The 20,531-nt window shown below is 42.3% G+C and overlaps 1 protein-coding gene across 2 annotated transcripts in view; it reads right to left on the reverse strand.

Annotated features, from left to right (window-relative positions):
* MAN1C1 (mannosidase alpha class 1C member 1) overlaps positions 1 to 20,531 on the reverse strand; it is a 330,020-nt gene that overhangs the window by 130,409 nt on the left and 179,080 nt on the right. For both annotated transcript variants that reach the window (XM_085647808.1, XM_085647809.1), the window contains exons 4-5: positions 16,463 to 16,578; positions 7,137 to 7,217 (exon numbers count right to left, since the gene is read on the reverse strand). In XM_085647808.1, the coding sequence (XP_085503934.1) occupies positions 7,137 to 7,217; positions 16,463 to 16,578 (197 nt within the window). The remainder of the gene's footprint in view (positions 1 to 7,136; positions 7,218 to 16,462; positions 16,579 to 20,531) is intronic.

The raw sequence follows: 20,531 nt of genomic DNA on the forward strand, positions 1-20,531 counted from the left end.
ATATAAAAGAGCTCTTCTGTTTCCTCCTTCTCTGCCTGATGGTGGTGCTGCTAGCCTCACTCTCAGAAGAAGAGTGCTGGTCTGCCATCGTATCCCAAAGACAAGTCAGCTCCTTCTCCTAAGGGATCACAAGCATAAATGAGGGGAATGGGTGTGGTGTAGGAGAGTTCTAGAACTGAAACTACTTTTAACCAATCAAAAGTTTTGTTTCTTGATCACATGACCCACCGTGCGCGTACGTTACGCTTACGGTGCGCTTACGGAGCGCTTACGGAGCGCTTACGGTAAAAGTACGCATGCGCGTAAAAAAGACACGCGCTCGCGCACATGCGCATAACGGGCACGCCCCAACACTTCCACGTAACGTGCGCGTGTAGCGTACACGCTTACGCGCCACGTACGCAGTACGCACGGCTACGTAAATTGCGTAACCATACGCAAAAAGAGTAGAAAAATTACGAACATTACGCAAACCGTACGCTTACCGTAAGCTTACCGTACGCGCACTTAAAAAAAAAATAAAAAAAAATCTCTATGTTATACTAATATATCTTACCTGTTTGGGAAAAAAAAAGAGAAAAATTAATATATAGCAGAATTTTTAAAAAATAAGCATAGTGTTTTAAGAGAATATAAAGTAAAAAATAACACTTGCAAATAAAAAAATAAAAAAATACGTTTAATATAAGAATTTGTAAAAAAAAACCCATAAAAAATCAATGAAAAAACCATGGGAATCACACATGTTATAGGTAAGAATTAGCATTTAAAAAACCATACAAATTCACTGAAAAAACCATGAGTTTCACACACGTTATAGTTAGAAATTAGCATTTAAAAAACCTTGCGAATTCACTGAAAAAACCATAGGTTTCACACACGTTATAGTTAGGATTTAGCATTTAAAAAACCTTGCAAATTCATTGAAAAAACCATAGGTTTCACACACGTTATAGTGAGTGGACATTTCACTCATAAAAAACCATTGAAATTCCCCCGTTATAGTTAGTTAAGCTAACTATAACTCGCGCACCCGCAATCCACTGCTGATGACGTAACATATTACATCACTCATGACATGGTCAGTGACATCACTCATGACATCACTGATGACATCTCAAATGACATCACTGATGACATCATCCTTGTGACAAAGTGGTAGACCTCCTCTCACCCTAATATAACCTTTGATACAAACATTCAAAAATAGAGACTGAAATTTTCAAAAAAATGGACATACCAATATCAGTTACAACAACCTATTCAGTAATTCTAAGATCCACATACACATCCACTCATTCACCAACAGTCCTGTACAGTCACTCATACATGTACTCACTCATCATATGTACTCATACCCCTATACATCCTGTTACACATTGTCACTCATCCATAGAGTTACACACACACATAGTCACTCATGCTAATAAAGAGTCAAACATCCATTTACTTGCATATTCAGTTATACACACACCTCATCACGTACTTCTACAGAAACTTACACATACTTACTCTTTTAAATAATCACTAATAAAAACACATAATTATTCATACAGGAACTGTTTCAATCTCTCACTCTCACACATACTCACTTATATACACCAATAGTCAAATATACTTCTTTAAAACATATTTAGTAACTCATAAAGACACTATTGAGACAGTCATTCACTCACTAACACACCCATACACACACTCATCCAACCATACAGTCATGCACACATGCTGTCTTCAACACATACAACCAGAGAGTCAATCATTCATGCACCTATGCACTACGTAATCCCCCCCACCGAACCATGCAGACACTCAGACTGATACTCAAAAAACAACCTAAAATCCAATATAAACACCCATGTAGCTACTCACCAATCCATGCAGCCACTTATACACAAAGTGAGAGACTGATATAGATAATTACATATTTAAATATTACTCACTAAGCCATGTATTCACTAAGATACACTTAATCAGTCAGTTACACAATCAATTTTTCTAAAACAAATCATCCTTTTTGACATTAATATACCCATTTATTTTTCCATCGACCTTATGATATACATATATAAAACATATTTAATTTTCAGAAAAATACACATTCACTGGATGATGTCATCAGTGATGTCATTTGAGATGTCATCAGTGATGTCATGAGTGATGTCACTGACCATGTCATGAGTGATGTAATATGTTACGTCATCAGCAGTGGATTGCGGGTGCGCGAGTTATAGTTAGCTTAACTAACTATAACGGGGGAATTTCAATGGTTTTTTATGAGTGAAATGTCCACTAACTATAACGTGTGTGAAACCTATGGTTTTTTCAATGAATTTGCAAGGCTTTTTAAATGCTAAATCCTAACTATAACGTGTGTGAAACCTATGGGTTTTTCAGTGAATATAAATATATATATATATTTATATATATATAAAATGTTCCATGTATATAGATGTGGAGTTATGAATATTCAATCTCTATTTCCCTGCATGCACTTGCCCTTTGATATATTGGCCCTCAATATTCTGTCCTCAATATTCTTGTACCACAATATTCTGGGGGAATATATTCATATGTACAAATGCTAGAGCTACCAGGAGCAAGTAATCAAAACCCCTATGCAAAAAAAGACCATCAGTATGAAATAGCACCTTTTACCCCTGCCACATGGTGCTGTGTGTCACAGAATGCCTTGGGATGCTGGTAGCGTGGTGGCACCCACAACAGCCAGGGAATTCAATATGAGATCTTCATTTACCCGCAGGAAAGCGTGACCAGAGGGTACCCCAAGAGGCTGGCCAAATTGAGAGTGTCCTTATGCTTCAGTACCCAGTAGGTGGGGGCTGATAACATTGTCAACCTAGATTAGGGAGCTGATGGACGAAGAGCGTGCCATGAGTACCTGTCTCTCTGCCTCAGCGTCATCTGAATGCTTTGGGGGCCCCTGAATGGCTGGGGAGACCCTGCGCTGCAGGGGCTGCACGAGCCTGAGTTATGCCCCTGAACATCCTTTGATTCTGGGCAAATCACTTAATCTCCAAGGGCCTAAATATTAAATAGGCCTTGTGTCATGTAACTGGTGGTCATGTAATGGGCTTCAACAGTCTTCCCTGAAGTTAGCAAAAACAAAAAAAAAAAAAAATCAGGGCACCTTGGAGGAATTGATCGTTCTTTGGACACGGGGTACCATTCATTAACTGAAGGTGCCTGTTATAATTTTTTCCAAAATGTTTTTTTTTCGTTTTTGTTAGTTTCCAACTTTCAAGCAACTGTGAAAATGCGTGAAGCATACAGACTATTACAACGATAGTAGGACAGCTGAGTAAACAAGCTGAGGCGTGTCCCTCAAGGTTATGAGGCGCGAAGGCCTCCGGCATTGCAGGGCCTGCAGGAGTGCCCGTTAACCCCTCCCACATAAGTCTACAAATTGCCCCACCAGTACTGTAAGTTGCCAGGGTCAGCCTGAGGCCCAGAATGATAGACCCAATGGTGTAGTTAGACCTACTGCAACCCGGGGCGGGCCCTAAGTTTGCCACACTGTGCAGGTAAGAGTGGGTGGTGGTGGCCGACTTTGTTTCCAGTTACCTTTGCAAAAACCTGTGCGTCTGGTTTTTTATTCATGCATCTCTCATGGTTGCATTAGGTACTTGGAGGGTGGGGGTTGTATTTTTTTGGGTTAGAGCCAGCTGGTTGCAGACTGTTGCAGTTTCCCCAGCATAGTGTGCAGTCCGGGGGCATCCTGACCTACGTGACCTTTCTTTGTTGTGTGTCCCCTGTAGGATATGAGGCCCTTTAGAGGCTGTCCCTGAAGGCATTTTCGCCTATCACTCTGTATATATGTGTTAAATTGTGTGTATTTCATTTTGTGTGTAGTAAAGCAGTTTTTCTTTTGAGAGTAAAAGAACTGATTTGACAGCAATTTATTAGGTGCCATTTGTTGTGTTGCTAAGTTCTCAGTCTCTAGCTGCCACAAAACGATAGCGGGGGAGATGGGGTTACCTTTCACTGCCACTGCCTCCGACGTCCGCCTCGGTGCTTCTCTCTCAGCAGTCTCTGGGAAAGCACAGGCTCGCCAGCCAATCCAGACGCTGCTCTCATGCTACGAGAGCAGTGCCAGGATTGGTCTGAGTGGCCTGGTATGCCGATTAGAGACTGCCTGGGAGCCTGCGGCTTTTCTCCAACCCAGTTGTGCAACAGAGCTGGGTTAGAGAAATAGAAGTGTGCATTTTTTTTTGGCCGGCCTAAGACGGCCAGCCAAACTGACATGCGCACTTCTAAGTGCCCACGACTCCTCCTTTGCACAGCCAGAATGCAGCACACATAGAAAGAGGAAGAGACTAGGAGAAATAAAGATATTTCTCCTCATAATGCCTCCTCAAGGAATCTTTTGGCTGCATTCCCAGGTCTACCAGTTCTGGTAAATCTGGGAATGCGTCAAACACCATGGGAGTTGCTTGAGAACACCCACGCAACATCCATGGAATGCCTCCCTTGTGCAGAGTAAGGCAATGCAGCAATTTGCACTGTGTTGCTTTACTCCGGATTTATGGAGCCACTTGGGGCCATGCAAAGTGGCCTTGCGTGGCTTCATAAGTCTAACTTAAGGTTTGTGTCCGCATGTACCACATTGCGTGGTTTAAGTGCGACGCACACCACTCGTAAATAGGCTACATAGTGCTTTGCACTCCTTTGCGTTACTTGAAGTCAAGGTGGCATGACATATGTTGCACATAGACGTTCCCATGCTACCACCCATTATTTTTTTACACAAAGCCTAATCTACTGACAATGGTAGACAGACTTTAGAGACAAAAATATATGTCCTCGAGGCAGGCATTAAATGTAAAATGTAAATTGATACTTGTATAGCGCACTACTCACCCGCAAGGGTCTCAAGGCGCTTGTACGAATACCGCTGTGGAACCCATCCTGGCTTTCCCTGTGAGGCGTCCACTCCTGGGCACCCCCAAGGTGGAGGCCAGGCATCCTTAGCGTTGTGGGGGCCGTTGTGGAGATTAAGCAAGCTATTGCCCAGAGTTGCAAAGTGGGACTCCATGATTGGAATGGCACCGAGGCGAGAATTATCAGGTCCGTGGAATTTTGAGCCCAAGACCCGCCGAGGTGGGGAATTGAACCCTGGTCCCGGGCTAGACCTCTGCATCAGGGTCTGCCGCTCTAATCATTGAGCCACACTTCTCCTAACAAGAAGAAATGTTTTCATTTCACCTAACCTTCCTTACATTGCATGTGGAGTGCAATGTACAACACACTACTACATGGGAAAAATGTAAAATATGTATGAGCATAGTATTTTCTACAGGAAAGGCACCCTTCCAGTACAATACCAATGCTAGACATCACACACACACCTTTGCAACATAGTGTAAAGGTGTGCGAGTGGTGCTAGGCGGCCTGAAGGAACGCCAGCACTGCACCAGATCTTAGTAGAGGACCTGCTCTCTACTTCCAGCGCAACGCAGCACAGTGGAGGAACTTTGGCTGCGTTATAAATTCGTAAATCTCTCCCTAAATTCTAGATTACCAGCGGTCCTCAAACACTTTCTGTATAAATAAATTGTATACAACACATTTGTTCTGGATATAATAGTTGGATCAGACTATTGATTTTGGGTTGATGTCTAGGTGAGGTGTGGTTTGTTTATACATTCACCTTATGTTTATGCATAAGAATTCTAGGGTCTGCTAAGACTAGAAAATAATTTATGATTCTACACACACCAGTCTTATGAATCAGCTTCTTGTGTATGTATTAGGGTAATGCACAAATACTTTTTGGGGGGAAATATGAGAAAAATTGACATCTCAATATTCCATAGAAGAATCTGCATAATAGTCTTACATTTCAATGTTTTTTATTTACCCTCATTGGCAACCTGTTGTTTTACCTACCCCATTTTGCACGAGTACAGAAGGTTTCTGCCAAAGAAAGTCTAAAAAGAGGAAACTCAAACATGCTAATTTATGTTAATACAGCTTTTTTTGGGTGGAGACACAATAACACAAATCAATATTGAGGTATACGAAAGCTGAAATCTTTGTGCGGGTTCTCATCGTGTAGCAGGTTCGAATGTCTTCCGTCCCCTAGGGTCCTCCCATTGGTTGCCTGTCTAGGGGGCGGCAAGCAATGGAACAGGAATTAAGCCAATCCAGTGGAATGTGCAACACTAATAGGGCTTCTGCTCGAAAGATGTGCTTGTTTATACTACAGAGACTGAAACAACGCGAAAGGAGATAGGCCGTGTAGCTGGGAGTGCTTGGGACCTGGAAGGGCTGGTCCTTAGAGAGGGGGGGCGGGTCTCTTAAACTCAGCTTGTGGTGGCCTTTAAGGCAGCATTACATATGTAACACTTTGTGCCTCACTATTTCGATCACAGGATTATGTTTTATAATCATCAAAGCTTTTTGCAGGGGTACTAACCTGGCCCATACCAAGCACAACTGGTGTTAACAGTGTTAAGACCTGGCAAGGTGGCAGTCTAGTAACACCATTGTAACACAGCGCTAATGTTCTTGGTCTCATGAGAACTAACATGCATGGCACACGTCCAAGACCTCAGTCTTCTCTTTTATATACTTTATATTTCTATTACTAGTATGCTTAGAACCACAGCCTAGTCTACAACGACAGCAATTTAGTAAAACTGATAATAAGGAGGAGAAAGGAATAGCACTTACATTACAAAATATAATTAAAGTATTTCTTGCATAACAGAGCTGGCTCGTCTGGTAGTGCCGGAATGTCAGACAGGCCAGTCCAGCACTGACTAGGCGCTCAGATTCTTTAAATTCATTCTGATTAACATTTCATTCTACAGATCTATGGCCTGGTTTATTTAAAGCCACATTTCCCAATTTTGATTTTAGGTTATCTGAAACGTTGCTTTCTGGTGTACAAAGCTGCTTTAAGTAAAAAAAGCCAGCATTTTGTGGTTAACAAAAGGAATATGTGAATGGCTGACCACGATGTAAGGTGTACACAGCACAGACGCGATGATTGTTTATTATTGGGAAATCCACTGGAAATAGGAACGCAACCATAGAAACAGAAACAAAAAACAAAAGCTACATACATGGTCATAGGTATGAAATCATTTAGATTCTTGGCGTGTTGGGCTTACCTCCTCTCCTGTCAGATAGTATGCTGATAAGAGCCCTCCAACAAACCGAATGTTAATTTCAAAGAGAGAAGCTTCGCCATGCTGAAAAACGCAGAAATACATAGTCAATTGTTTGCTCAAATAATGCATTTGTAATAACCACTACGAAATAGTTTTATACAAACACTTAAGGAATTTAGCGTAAAAATAGAAATGAACCTAGCTGTGTACTTTACAACCTCATTGTTACATTGAGCGACAAAAATGAAAGTAAAAATGTACTCTAAAATGCATTAAAACGTCACGGTCCCTGTGATAACCAGTAGCACAACTATCTGGTTGCAAAAGACAAATTGGGGACAGACATGTTACTAGCTGAACTGGAAAGTAACTCCGCCCATTGCTTTCCATTGGAATTTAGTTTCGTCACTATTTAGGTCTCGCCAGAGCCAGCGCACATGCGCTGCTCTGCGAGGCTTCTAGTAATCACTTTTAACTCAGACCAGGCGCTCATGCTTTTTTTTTTGGCTCACACGCTATTGGCATATGTGTGCGTCTTTCTAAGAAAGACAGCATGCAATTGGCCAAAGGCGGGTGCATGTCCCGTCTTTTCTCTCCCCTGGCCTAGGGAGCGAGCAGCAGCGAGGCCGGGTGCCAGCTGCATACCTCACATTCCTTGCTGTGCGCGCACACCGCGCTTGTTCTTTTGGTTAATTAAAATGCTGTCTCTCTAGCGTTCCTCGCTAATCTCTCCCTTTAATTTTTTTTATTTCTCTCGTTTTCAGTCTCCGCAAATTATCTGTCTTCGTGCCTTTCTTTACTCTGCCTAATTACAAGCTTCATGTTTCTTTCTCTCTCGCCTCATTTCCAAGCGACTTCCGCCTCCCATTGTCTTTGCCCCTGTCTTTTCATTTCCCTTCCTCCACTCCCTCTCTCACCCCAAGGTACCCCCTTCCCGTTCTTTGTGCTCAGGTGGGGGACGGGGCATCAGGGCAGGACACTGATGCAGTCTGTGATGGCAAGGTATGAGCGAGGGTGGCAGGTTGGCACTGCTTTTGATGGCAAGGTACGAGCGAGGGTGGCATAGAGCATGGCTTCTCCTGGCAGGTTGGCACTGCCTGTGATGGCAAGGTATGAGCGAGGGTGGCATACAGCATGGCTTTCCTTGGCAGGTTAGCTCTGCCTGTGATGGTAAGGTACGAGTGAGGATAGCAAGTTGGCACTGCTTGTGATGGCAAGGTACGAGTGAGGGTGGCAGGTTTGCACTGCTTGTGATGGCAAGGTACGAGTGAGGTTGGCACTGCTTGTGATGGCAAAGAACTGCAAACCAGCAAGCTGCTGCCTTTGCCTCTCACCACATTGACGCAGCCTCAAACCGTCTCAGCACTGCTTCATTTATACCAATGATGGTCTGGATAAAATATGTTTGTTATTTTTCAGCGAATTCTGAACCTCTACCCTTTCGACCCGCAGCCAATCAGACGACGAGATACTGGTATGCTATTGATTGCAGGCACACTTGTGCATTTTAACACAATAGTAATGTTATTGTTATGCTGCTTACATTTTTTCTGAAAATACTTTTCCTTTTTTTCGTAGTAAAAGCATATTATATTTCAGATTATATTTATGCTTTAATACCTGTGCTCAGTCTGTGAATACAGGGATTGACACTGGTGGCACAGAATGCCTACTTGGCTACAGGTTTTCTGCTGCGTTTCTCCTGCCTGCACCCGCTGCAACGTAATTTATGTTGAAGGCTCTTTGGTGAAATTTGTGAACTGTAGTTAATGTGAGGGGAATGATAAACTTGTGGAACCAGCAAAAGGCAAATGTTTTCTTTCGCCTTGCAACTCTGCAGATAAATATTTTTTGTGAACATAAATGGTTGCTAAATATATGTGGCTACCGAATGAGTTATTTTCAGACATTTTACTGTTTTTAAATCTGTCTGCTCTTTTGAAATAAACTCAATTCTACCTTAGTAGAGAAAGTGTTTTTGAAATATGTAATCGTTAACAAAGTGTATAAAAAGGAAATAAAGATTTGTTTCTTCTCCAAATGGTTACCATTTCTGCACTTCGTAGCACCCTTGATTGCTCCTAAGGAAAACTCATATTTCACCTACGTGGGAGTTTGGAAAAGAGAGAACTGGACAAGCGAATTTGCCCTATATCTTTACACTGCCCTCCAACTCCTTGTGGTCATTCAACTGAGGGAAGGCCTCTCAAGCCCACACTCCTTTTAACTATTAAGTCTTTGCCAATAATAAAATGTTTATAATCTATTTTATTGTTATTCTGTTCTTTCACATCAGTTGATGTCCTAGATTGCCTGCCGATATCCTGATTTTTTTTTCTGCCTAAAGATATGTTTACTTTTAAAATAAAAAAATACTGACAAACTTTTTTTTACAGTTATTAATGCAGAATAGTGGATGCTCAGTACTAGCCGACACAAACTCCCTACACTACCCTAAAACAGTAAACTGCTACAATTGGGTAGTTAATTTACATTTACAAGACACTTTGCAACGTATTACTTATGGAGCCCTCATATTCAGCAAAACTAATAACACCTCTCAAAGGCGAGACCTATTGGCTATGCCAATGCTTTTTTTCCCTTGCTGTCTATATGGTGGTTTTATTTGTTTCAGCCTGGCTGTCTTTCTCCTGTTTGTCTGTCGTGTAGCATTATCTGTTTATGATGGTCTCTGATGGTCTCTTTTTAACCTCACAGAAGTGTCTCCTTTTTGGGATTTTTTTTTTGTTGCTTTTTGTAAAAGCACTCCATGAGAGCGCATGCATTTCTCACGTTCTCTGTGTTTTCCCCCTTCTCCCAGCACATCCTTTAATGTTAAACATCAACCTCGCATTTCCTATTCCTGCCAGCACACGCCATTTAACAATTTTGCTTTTCTCCCCTGCCGTGCTCGACTTTTCTCTCTCCCCTGTGCTTTTGATCTCGACCTGCACATGTTGTGCTTTTTGCCTCCCGTGTTATTTGTAAACAACCATAAACTCTGACTGCTCCATTGTCCTTTTTCACCTCTAAGCTTTTCAACTTCCCTTCCCTCCGTTTAACCCTTCAGCAGGCCACAACGTCCAATTACATTCTGTCTACATGCACATGCTGCTTATTTTCCTGAATTTACTTTCACCATTAGTTGTATTATTTACTATACCAATTACACTCCATTCTTCATGCCCTTCCAACCCATTCTAAAATACAATGTATGCTCTTTCAAGGCCCATTCCTTTTCTTACAAACCCACTTAGCACGATACACTCTTTTCTGCCCCTCCAACCCCCCACAATTCCTTTCCTACTGCCTCTCTCATCAATAGCCTTTGCAACCACACTTATGAGGCTGTAGCTTCTTATGTGCAGCAGCTGCAGTGGGACCGTACCCCAAAAACCCATTGTACCCAGATTCCTGCTTTGTTACACAATTCAAGCAGGAGCACAGGAACCCATTTACGTCCTTGCACTAGGGCCCATAATACATTGCCTACCCCACCGCACAATTCCATACGTTTTATAGTTGTCTCCAATGCCAATTGCAAACTATGCTGCTTCATAGCTGTGTCCTTAAGTAACATCACCACCGCCTATCACCCTTCTATACTACCCCCTCGCCCCAACACGCCTCTACATACTCCTGGGTTTACGGTTTCCTTTATAACAGTATTTTTTTTTTAAAAACGGTACCATTTATAAACATTTATTATGTTATGTAATAGCATTTCTTTTGCTATTTTTTAATTTTTACAATCAGAATACAACTTTCCAATACAAAAAAATATGATTCAGTTTTTTAAAACGTTTTCATTTGACTTTTTTCTTTACACAATACTTCACAAACAAACATTGGCAAAGCCTACAGCTCAACACTCATATTATAAAGGCAAAACCTACTGGCTTTGCCAAAGCTTGTTTATCTTGCTCCCTTTCGTCTAGCTTTTTTGGGGGTCGTCAGCTGGTGAGTTGTGGGTAGACACAGCTGATGGTGCTCACAGAAGAAAGTGTCGGTCTTGTTATCTTCTATCAAATCAATCCGCATGCAAGGTTTGGATGTTATTGTGGGCGTTTTTGTTGTTGTTTTTTTTAATAGAGTTTTATATAGCGCAAACTAGACCCGAGACATCGGGTATCAGAGCGCTTTACATGAGCACCAGTTTCGTTACATGAGGACATATTAATTTTTTGTTAGGCACGGGGAGATTAAGTCATTTGCCCAGAATCACAGGATGTTGAGCGTCGTTGCCGAGACTCAAACCCAGTTTCCCAGATTCGAGGTCGACCGCTCCAGCCGTAAGGCTACATCCTCTCCCCAATAGGTTTGTAGGCATACTGCCTTATCCAGTTTTTAGGTCTCGCCTGACCCAGCGCATGCGCTGGTCTGGCGAGACTTTTAGTGAGGGCTTAAAAAAATGCTACCATGGCCGGCCTAGAGCTTGAGTGCATGTGCGCAGGCGCGCGCCGCGCTTGATTGCGATCACTTTCACGGCCGCTTTGATGTTCTCCGTGAGCCAATGCATTTGAGTGTATGTGCGCGGGCGCGCGCTGCGCTTGATCGCGATCGATCAAAGTGGCTAGACAAATGTTAATCTGCATTTGCTGAGGCCGCAGAGCCATACTGCTTCAGGCCTCGGGTTATTTTCAGATAGCCTGTTATGATCGCTGGTCTATCTTCAGACCAATTCTGCACCAAATGCCCCCACTCCACCAACAACCTGCTAGGTTACGTTGTTGCCCACCCTTCTCTCACCTCCTTTACATGCACTTCATCTGACGTCAAAGTTCCACAAGTCTATTACCATGCCTACTGGCATCCTGTCTGAGCCCCAAACTGCTGCCCTTTCACGGTGCCTTAAAGACTTACACTAAACAGCTGTCAAGCAAGCTTACGAGTCTCCAGAGCTACACAGAATAAGGAAGCAACTAAACCATGTAAAACAGCAAAGTTAAGCAACCCAACAAAAAACAAGCATTGGCATAGCCAATAGGTCTCGCCTTTGGGACCTTATAAGTGTTTAGCCATGGAACAGTTGCATAACTAAATACTTATAAGGTCCCAAAAGCGAGACCTATTGGCTATGCCAATGCTTGTTTGCATGTGGTTGAGGAGTCTGTTAAATCACCATAGCACTCTCAATATGGCACCCATTTTTCGGTTTTCAAACCAGGGACTTTTTTCTGTTTATATTTATAATGTGAATGTACATTAGTTCACCAACAGTATAGAATCCTTTTAATAGCTGAATTCAATTCCAAAGATTGCTTGTTTTACCTCAGCCTTGTAATTTTACTGCATCTGCCAACATGGCAATCCTATTTCCTAATACTTCACTACACCCCTTAGTCGCTATCCTCAACGCAAACATAGAATGTTGTGGCTCTATACATAAACAAAGACTTCATAAGGTACTTTAGTTACTATTCTAAACACAAACGCAGGACATCAGGTCTCCCTCCATAAGCAAGTGAGGGTCTTTATGGCACTCAATCGGAACGGTGACACATGTACAGGCCTTGTGAGGGTTCTTTCACAGTCTTGGTCAACCAAGATACATGAAGGTACACTCTACTAATTAAGCTAATATTACCTGTCTGCACACATCTTCCTGCTTTGCAACTCATATATAGTTTCCATCTAATGATGGGTTTGTATTTGTTTACTTTATTTCATAATTTATGAGTACAATACATCAATATTTATTTTCCCTGACTAAGGACTGTATGTAACTGGTCCAAAATTCATTGAAGTACTCAAAATGTATTAAAAGCAGCATACATTTAGCATCAGCACACATAGTGCCATAAAAGAAAAGGAGTTTCATGAGACTCAACAAAACTTTTATATGATTAAAAATAAGTGCATTTACTAAAAACAATTAAATGTTGCTGAATGCTTGGAGAGTAGAGCGTATTTTCAACTGAAAAAGTAAGACAAATTAAAAAAGAAAACATTGATTGAGGAAATGCATGAGAGTCATCTTTAGCCTCCTGGGATCTCTGTATTACATGTTTATGGTATTGACATATTGAGCTCTGTTTTGACAATATGATTTGTACAATGATGGCATAATGCAAACCTTATGTTCATAGATGACCAAGAATATTTTCCAAGTAGCATGTTGGGTAGTGTGCTGTCCAGGATTTTATCGTCTTCGCTACTTAGAGAAATCAAATCAAAACAAAACCTTACCTGGTTTTCTGTGAAGGGCTTATCAAACATTCTAACATACGCTAATATCCCCCACTTTTTAACAACGGTTTCCTAACCATCTACAGAGGATAGGACTAAGCCTGGGCAAAGCACTACGCTACGCTCGCGTAGTTTGCGAAGTTTGCGTTAATTCGCACTACGCAAATTGCACGTAGCACAGTGCAAACATGCGTAGCGTAGCATTGCGTAGTGCAGCAGTCATTTTTTGCTTGCTCGCGGTCCTCAACATCAAGTTGGCGACCGCGAGCAAGTAAAATGACATCCCGGCGAGACTTTTTCCTTGTTCGCGATCAGCAACATCAAGTTGCCGATCGCGAGCGTGGAAAATAAACATCCCGGCGAGATTCTCAACGCAAGGAGGTCAGGTTTCTCATTGCGAGTGGTCGCGTATGCTCGCGACCGCTCGCGATGAGAAACTACCAGTTCGTGTTGAGAAATCTGCCGCTCGAGTAAAAATCTACGCGAGCGGCAGAAAACTACAGCTCGCACTGTGCAAGATGCTGTTTTCAATGATTGCACAGTGCCGGATGCTTGTCCGCATTGTGCAATCATTGAAAACGGCATCTTGCACAGTGCAAACAGGGTACTACGCAGTTCGCGAAGTGCTACGCGTAGCTCGCGTAGTGCACTTTGTGTAGCTTCGCGTAGTGCTACTTCGCGAACTACGCCCAGGGTTAGATAGGACAAATTTGGCAAAAACACCAGATAAAATTTGCCAACATATCCATGCTGTCGTGGAGGACCACAAAATGAGACAATGGTGCCCTGAAACTTAGAAAGCTCAAAATGTTCCCCTAATTACTTATTGTCAAACACTCAGATGAGTCAAGCCAGAAAGTACAAAAGGTGAACAAGTGTAGGTAGCTGCTCTCTCCACAACTACACAGCAGTGGCGGATGGTGACATTTGAAAGAGGTGAGGCGGAAAAGTTGGACAATATTACATTTGTAATGCTTGACTGTGGTGCCATCCGCACGGACCATTTAATCCCCATTCCTCTGCCCCCTGGCCTGCAGAAGCAAATGTTTCAAGAATTATGCTTGACGTATTTGTAATTCGTGCAAGAATAGAAACCGATCGACGTGGACTGAAGTACGCACCCTCTCGAGAACGGGAATGTACACTACCTAGGTTTGTAATTTGAACAGCGTTTCCATGTTTCGAGAGTAATAATCCTCAACAAGAGCCCGGAAACTTTCAGCGTTACACTTAGCACTATACCAGCGCCCCCAAATTAAGTTAGCAGCACTTTTAGAATACAAGTTATGAAGCGCTATTTAGATGCTAAATACAGTACAGTTTTGGCGCTGCAAAGAACAACGAAAGTGGTCACCGCCAGTGCGTGGACGCCCAGGGACAGGCCGAGGAGCACACAGAGCAGCTGCAGCGCTTTCATGGCAAATTCCGTTCCTCTGTGGTGAGGAAAGGGGTGCTCCTTTCGGACATGAAACGACGCAGATTTAATATTTAACCTCTCTTAAAATACTATCGAGGGGCTTCTTTGGAAGATCAGCAGCACTGGAATGTGTAAAGAGCCCGAACCCAAACACCGCCCCCAGGAGCCTGGCCAGTATGTGGCTGTAAAGCAAGGGATACTCGAATTCCACCGATGCCTAAATACGATTCAAATGTGTCTGCTGCTCAACATGATATGTTGCATAGCAACAAAACGCCTAGGCAAATAAATACAAATTAATATATATTTTAACGAGTGGCTCTGAGGGTCTGCACATTAAAGCGTTTCTCATGTCTTAAAGAGGAATTCAGGCATCTGTGGTGGTAACACGGAATATTTGGTATCTTCTACTTTCCCATCATTTAGAAACGAGATGACAAAACATGTTTATAACGACAGAAAGGTGAGAAGGGTTACTGAAGCGTGACACATTTGGACGGGATTATGACCAAGAAACAAAGCAATCCATCGGTATTTTATCACGAACAAACTTGCGACGTGTGTACTGTTTAACAGACGCAAACCCTCTGTCCCCAAAACGACGTGGGCAAGGAATGGAAATACTTCTATAATAATGAATGCAGAGATAGACCCAGCAAGGAACAAGTCGACACAAATGTATGCAGTCGCGGCTCACGGGGGGGGGAATGAAATATATATTTTTTTTAACTTACCTCACAGCCGGTCCACGGGTCGACGCCACCTTGCTCTCAGACCTCTGATCCCCTGGGCGGCTTCACTAACGGTACTGGAGGAGGGGCCTGCCAACCCCTCTCAGCCAATCCTGGCGCTGCCAGCAGCGCCAGGATTGGCTGAGGGCACAGTTTACGCTACGCCCGCCGCCTGCCCATTAGGAGACCGAGGGGCTCCTAATGGGCATGCGCAAGGCAGTAAAAACAAAAGTACGCATGACTGGGCACGGAGTAAAAATTAATCTCCATGCCCACTCATGCGCACTTGTGCTGCCTTTCCCTGGCTTGTGACAATGCATGTCAGTCAACATGACGCCGGACCGCCCACGGTCCGACGTCATGCTGACTGACATGCATTGTCAGTTAGTTCTCCCCACCCTCGGCGTCTCTGAACTTAAGTAAACTAAGTTCAGAGACATCAAGGGAGCTGCGGGTGCGCGGGGCGGGGGGGGCTACGCCCCAACGCCCCAATGGACGATCCGCGCCTGCTACACAGGTAGCATGTGTTGCTCAGTTCTGAGATCATCATGAGCCATAATAGCCAGGATAGACACAGAACTTTAATATGCGTGTTATGACCATTATTTCACTGCCCATCTAAAAGTCATCTGCTAGCAAAACCCAAGTACAACATCTGTTATAAGATGGAATGTGGTTTGTGGAATGAGGTTTCAGGGATCTGGAATGGAATGTTGACGGTTGAAAAGTTTGAAATGACAGCTCAAAGCCTTGCTGCTCCAGATGGAGATGGTGGTGACCTTTTGAGATGTTTCTTCAAATACACCTATATGTCTCAGCTTTCATTGGAGTCCATCTCCTTAATATTCAAAGGCTTCACAAGGGCATGGTTACAAATTTCACCAGTGCCCTGAGCTGTGAATTCTTTTTGTCCTGGTTTTTAATTGGCAGAATTATTTTGCTCGAAGTCATTCACACTAACATGGCTCTCTCTGGAAGCGATAACTCACCACATTCAAGTCTAGGCTTTTCTCCACCCAGTTTTTGGCATCCTGGAATGCTTCATTAAGCTCCATAATATACAGAGTATCCAAAGCATCTACAATTGTAGCTCCTCGAAGTCCACCTGTGTAATAAAAGAAATAGATTAAGTTCAACTTTATTCAATATTGTGGGGCCAGTGTCGTCAGTATTGTATTCTTAGGTGCATACTAAAATGTTGGAAATTCATTCACATATTTACTTCAAAAACACTTTATAGCTATGCCATAAATTGAATCATTAGGTCTACTTACATAACTAACTCACATATGAATGAGTTTCATAAAAGACGGTGTTGTCTGCAATATGATTTTTATCCATCAAGACCTTTTGGGACTTCAGTTCTTGTTATGGAATGTTTTAACTCGTCTCAGGTTTATATAAACTGCATCATAGAACTGTTGTTTATGAAGCCTCTTACAACAGGTAAACAACTAACTAAATTAAGGTAAAACATTGGGAACACAGGGTACCCCGTTAATAAATTGTGTTTATTGTTTATTTCTTAAGAGCCACATGCCAAAGACCTATAGTCAACAAGATGACTCAATAAGTAAACGCCCATCGCTAACAACCAGTTACAAACTGGTTTGCATCATTCCTACATAACAGATCTCAAAAAATGAAAGTCATTCATACCCTTTCCGACACTACTGCAGTCTCTATTGGAGTACCACAAGGATCCACGCTCTGTCCTACGCTATTCAATCTGTTCATGGAACCCCTCAAGGAAACTCTAAAGTACTCAAATAGTCATTATCACTTGTATTCTAACCACACACAATTATCTTGGAAAATTTCAGCCCCGAGGACTTTAAAACTCTCAACCGCACCCTGCTGAAAACCCAGCAATGACTACCCCGCAACCACCTCATGCTCAATTCCTTCAAAATGGAATTCCTCTTGATCCCTGCCCACAATCACTCAGCCCCCATACAGAAAAGGCCCTCACAACTTACAGCTTTAATTGTGCCCCTTACATCATTGACTCTACAAAATCACTCGGTATATCTTTGGACAAATATCTGAATATGCAAGATCATATCAGCACAACAACCAGGGGAGTCAAATACCAACTGAACATCCTAATGAAAATCAAACCTCTTGTGCCCCCTGATGACTCATTTAGCAGTACAATCCCTAGTCCTTTCCTGATTAGACTATGGGATCGCTTCTCTTGCAGGTCTTCCCAAAACAAGGCTAGAGCCATTAAGAGCCATGCTGAACTCAGCAGCTAGTCTAGTTATGGGATCCAGAAAATTTAACCATATCAGTCCAGACCTAGACTATTAAATTGGCTATTGTTTGAATCAAGGATCCAGCTGAAAATAGCTGGCATGACTCATAATGCGCTTCACCACAACACTCCTGGCCAATAAACTAGAAAGGACAGGGGGAAGTCGTTTATTAAGAAGTGCCAATTCCTTACTGCTGAAATGGCAAAAGCTCAACGAAAAGAAAACGTACAACCGCTCCTTCTCCAGCTTAGCCCCTAGAATATGGAACACACGGCCACCCATAATCAGGACCACCCCCTCGGTGAACTCCTTCAAAAAAGAAATGAAAAGGTTTCTGATGAACAAATTTCTCCATTAACAATCCAGAGGAATGAATCTGGATGACTCTCATGCTGATAATTTTGGATCATGAATCTACCTACTCGATGGTTACTTTGCAGTTTTTCTGTCCTTACTTATAACTGATTACTTCTTTTTTATATGTATAACTTGTTTGCTATTTGTTCAGCGCTCTGATACCTGGATGGGTTATGTTCGCGCTTTATAAAACTCTTCAAATAAAATTGTCTGTGATCGGCAGCCTTTCAATTTTAACAATTCAAACTCAACTGTCTATTCTTTTAAAATCATTACATTGACACCATTCAGGTGGCTGATAGTAGCACCTGACATTTATTGAACTTAGAAGGGGAGAAGTGTGGTATGAGCACTAAATAAAGCCAAGTTACTATTATTTGTGTTACAGCAAACAGAATAACAAGAAGTAATGTTGTCAGCCCAGTGTAATGTTTACAAGACAATCCCATGGACACTACGATCAATCACTTGACAATGCATTCTGCGATTCAGAATTTTGATTCCCTTTAAGTGTAGCAAATGTACTGATGTACCAGTATACAGCGATTTGAAGGCAAGAAAGGAAATTTCAAGGCTGGAAGATGATGGTCCTGGTGACCAGCAGTCACCTGGAAACCACAGCATGGCTCTCATGTGGTCTGCAAGGGAACAGAGAGAAAAGGATCCTCTGGCTTCTGACCAAAGAGAGTAGGAAGTTGGATTTCTGTGGAATAGCTGCTGCTACAAGATTGCAGTTGCTGAATGCCTCTCTTGGAGCTATGCTACCCCTCGCCACACACACTTTGAGAGAGACCCAGAAGACTAGAGCAGTACCTTTTGAGCTCCTAACTCTCTGAAGCGAGGCAAGTCCACCACTGCAGGCCACACACAGGCCTCAGAGATTTTACCCACCGAGTTTTTTTAAACCACATAAACTCGTTTTCAGTTTGGAGCTTTAACAAATATGAGGCATGAGTACATGATTATGAGATGTGTACATCCAAAGGATTCATTCTCTTCAGGTGAAGGCATAGAATATTACTCAGCCAGACGCGGTAAGAGAAGCATTTGCAATAGAGTATGAAGTTGCGTCCTGTGGCATCATTGCACATGGGAATTAGCCTCATTTATATTTTGAGGACATGTATGCCTCTAGCAAACTTTTCACTCCTTAATCTTACTTTCAGTGCAGGCGCTATGCAGCAGTTATCCCTACGATCACTAAGGAGATTTCTATTTGTTTTAATACCTTTGACTCTGTTAAATAAGCAAAAATATGCGGGTCTCATTCTCTGGGTTACCCAGGCCTAAATCGACCTGAGCTCTTTAATTGAAACATAACCAAGAATATGCCGCAGTGCAAATGAATACAGGGCCCAGGGTGGTGATCAGTAGACACAATTGTCTCCGAGTGTTGCAACTGTACAATATAATACATCTGTCCTGCCAACATATGAATAGGCTCTTAACCAGTCAATAGACAGTTATTACGGCATTCCATACGTTTTACATTTAAAGTTAATTTCAAGAAACACAGTCCACGCCATTAGATCTGGGTGTAAAGTAATCTAGCTGATAACTGACCTATGTTCAACCATCTGTGTTGCAGAACAGGACATTCTTCTGAATGCAATATAACAGTACAGACCCTACTTGGAAATATTATACTCAATAATCATATCACATGTTATCAATAAGCATTTAACTCCTTTAATCAGTACATATAAATGTCTGAGGGTTTTTCTAACAATGGAAATTCTGCTCAGTCTTGGTTAAAATACATTATAATTGATGAGGAAAATGAGATTCCTACACTAAGTTACCTGACATTTTAATAATAGTTCAGGCTAATGTCACCTTTAAAGCCACTCCTCTTAGATGGCTGTAAAGGTTAACCATGCCACTGCTTCATGTAAAGTGGGATACATCTTGTGTTTTCCCTTTAAATGTGCATTACAGGCCACCACAGACTCTGTACTGAATGATGAATTACATTAGGAAGTAATGTCTTTTTGTTACCTTGGTATTATTATATACCACACCCTGAGGGCTCTGCGAGATGGTAATCTTGGAAAGGTTATGACAAAATTAAAAACCCAAATAGACTTCTGGACCTTGCTTCCACTCTCCGTGATGGGCAGAGTGTCTTTAGTTTCATGATTATACTCCTGTGATTACTGTATTATTGTGTACATTTACCTTTGATTTTACCACGTTCCTTTTTCAAGCACTTGGACCAGTTGATCACTACTTCTGTATGGGTAAGTTATGGCTACAGAGCAGCCCTGGCAACATTGCAATTACCAGTAGAAGCAGGAAGAGCAGGTCTCCCTAGGTTTGAAAAGTAATACTTAGCGGCCCAATTGTAATGGCTCAGTTGACAGCTAGCGGGACATTAACTAGTCGAGTCAGGATTGCAGCGGACTAGCTTAGCATATTGACACAAACCAATATGCACACTGGT

Source organism: Triturus cristatus, chromosome 3_2, assembly GCF_964204655.1.
Source record: "Triturus cristatus chromosome 3_2, aTriCri1.1, whole genome shotgun sequence".
NCBI lineage: Eukaryota > Metazoa > Chordata > Amphibia > Caudata > Salamandridae > Triturus > Triturus cristatus.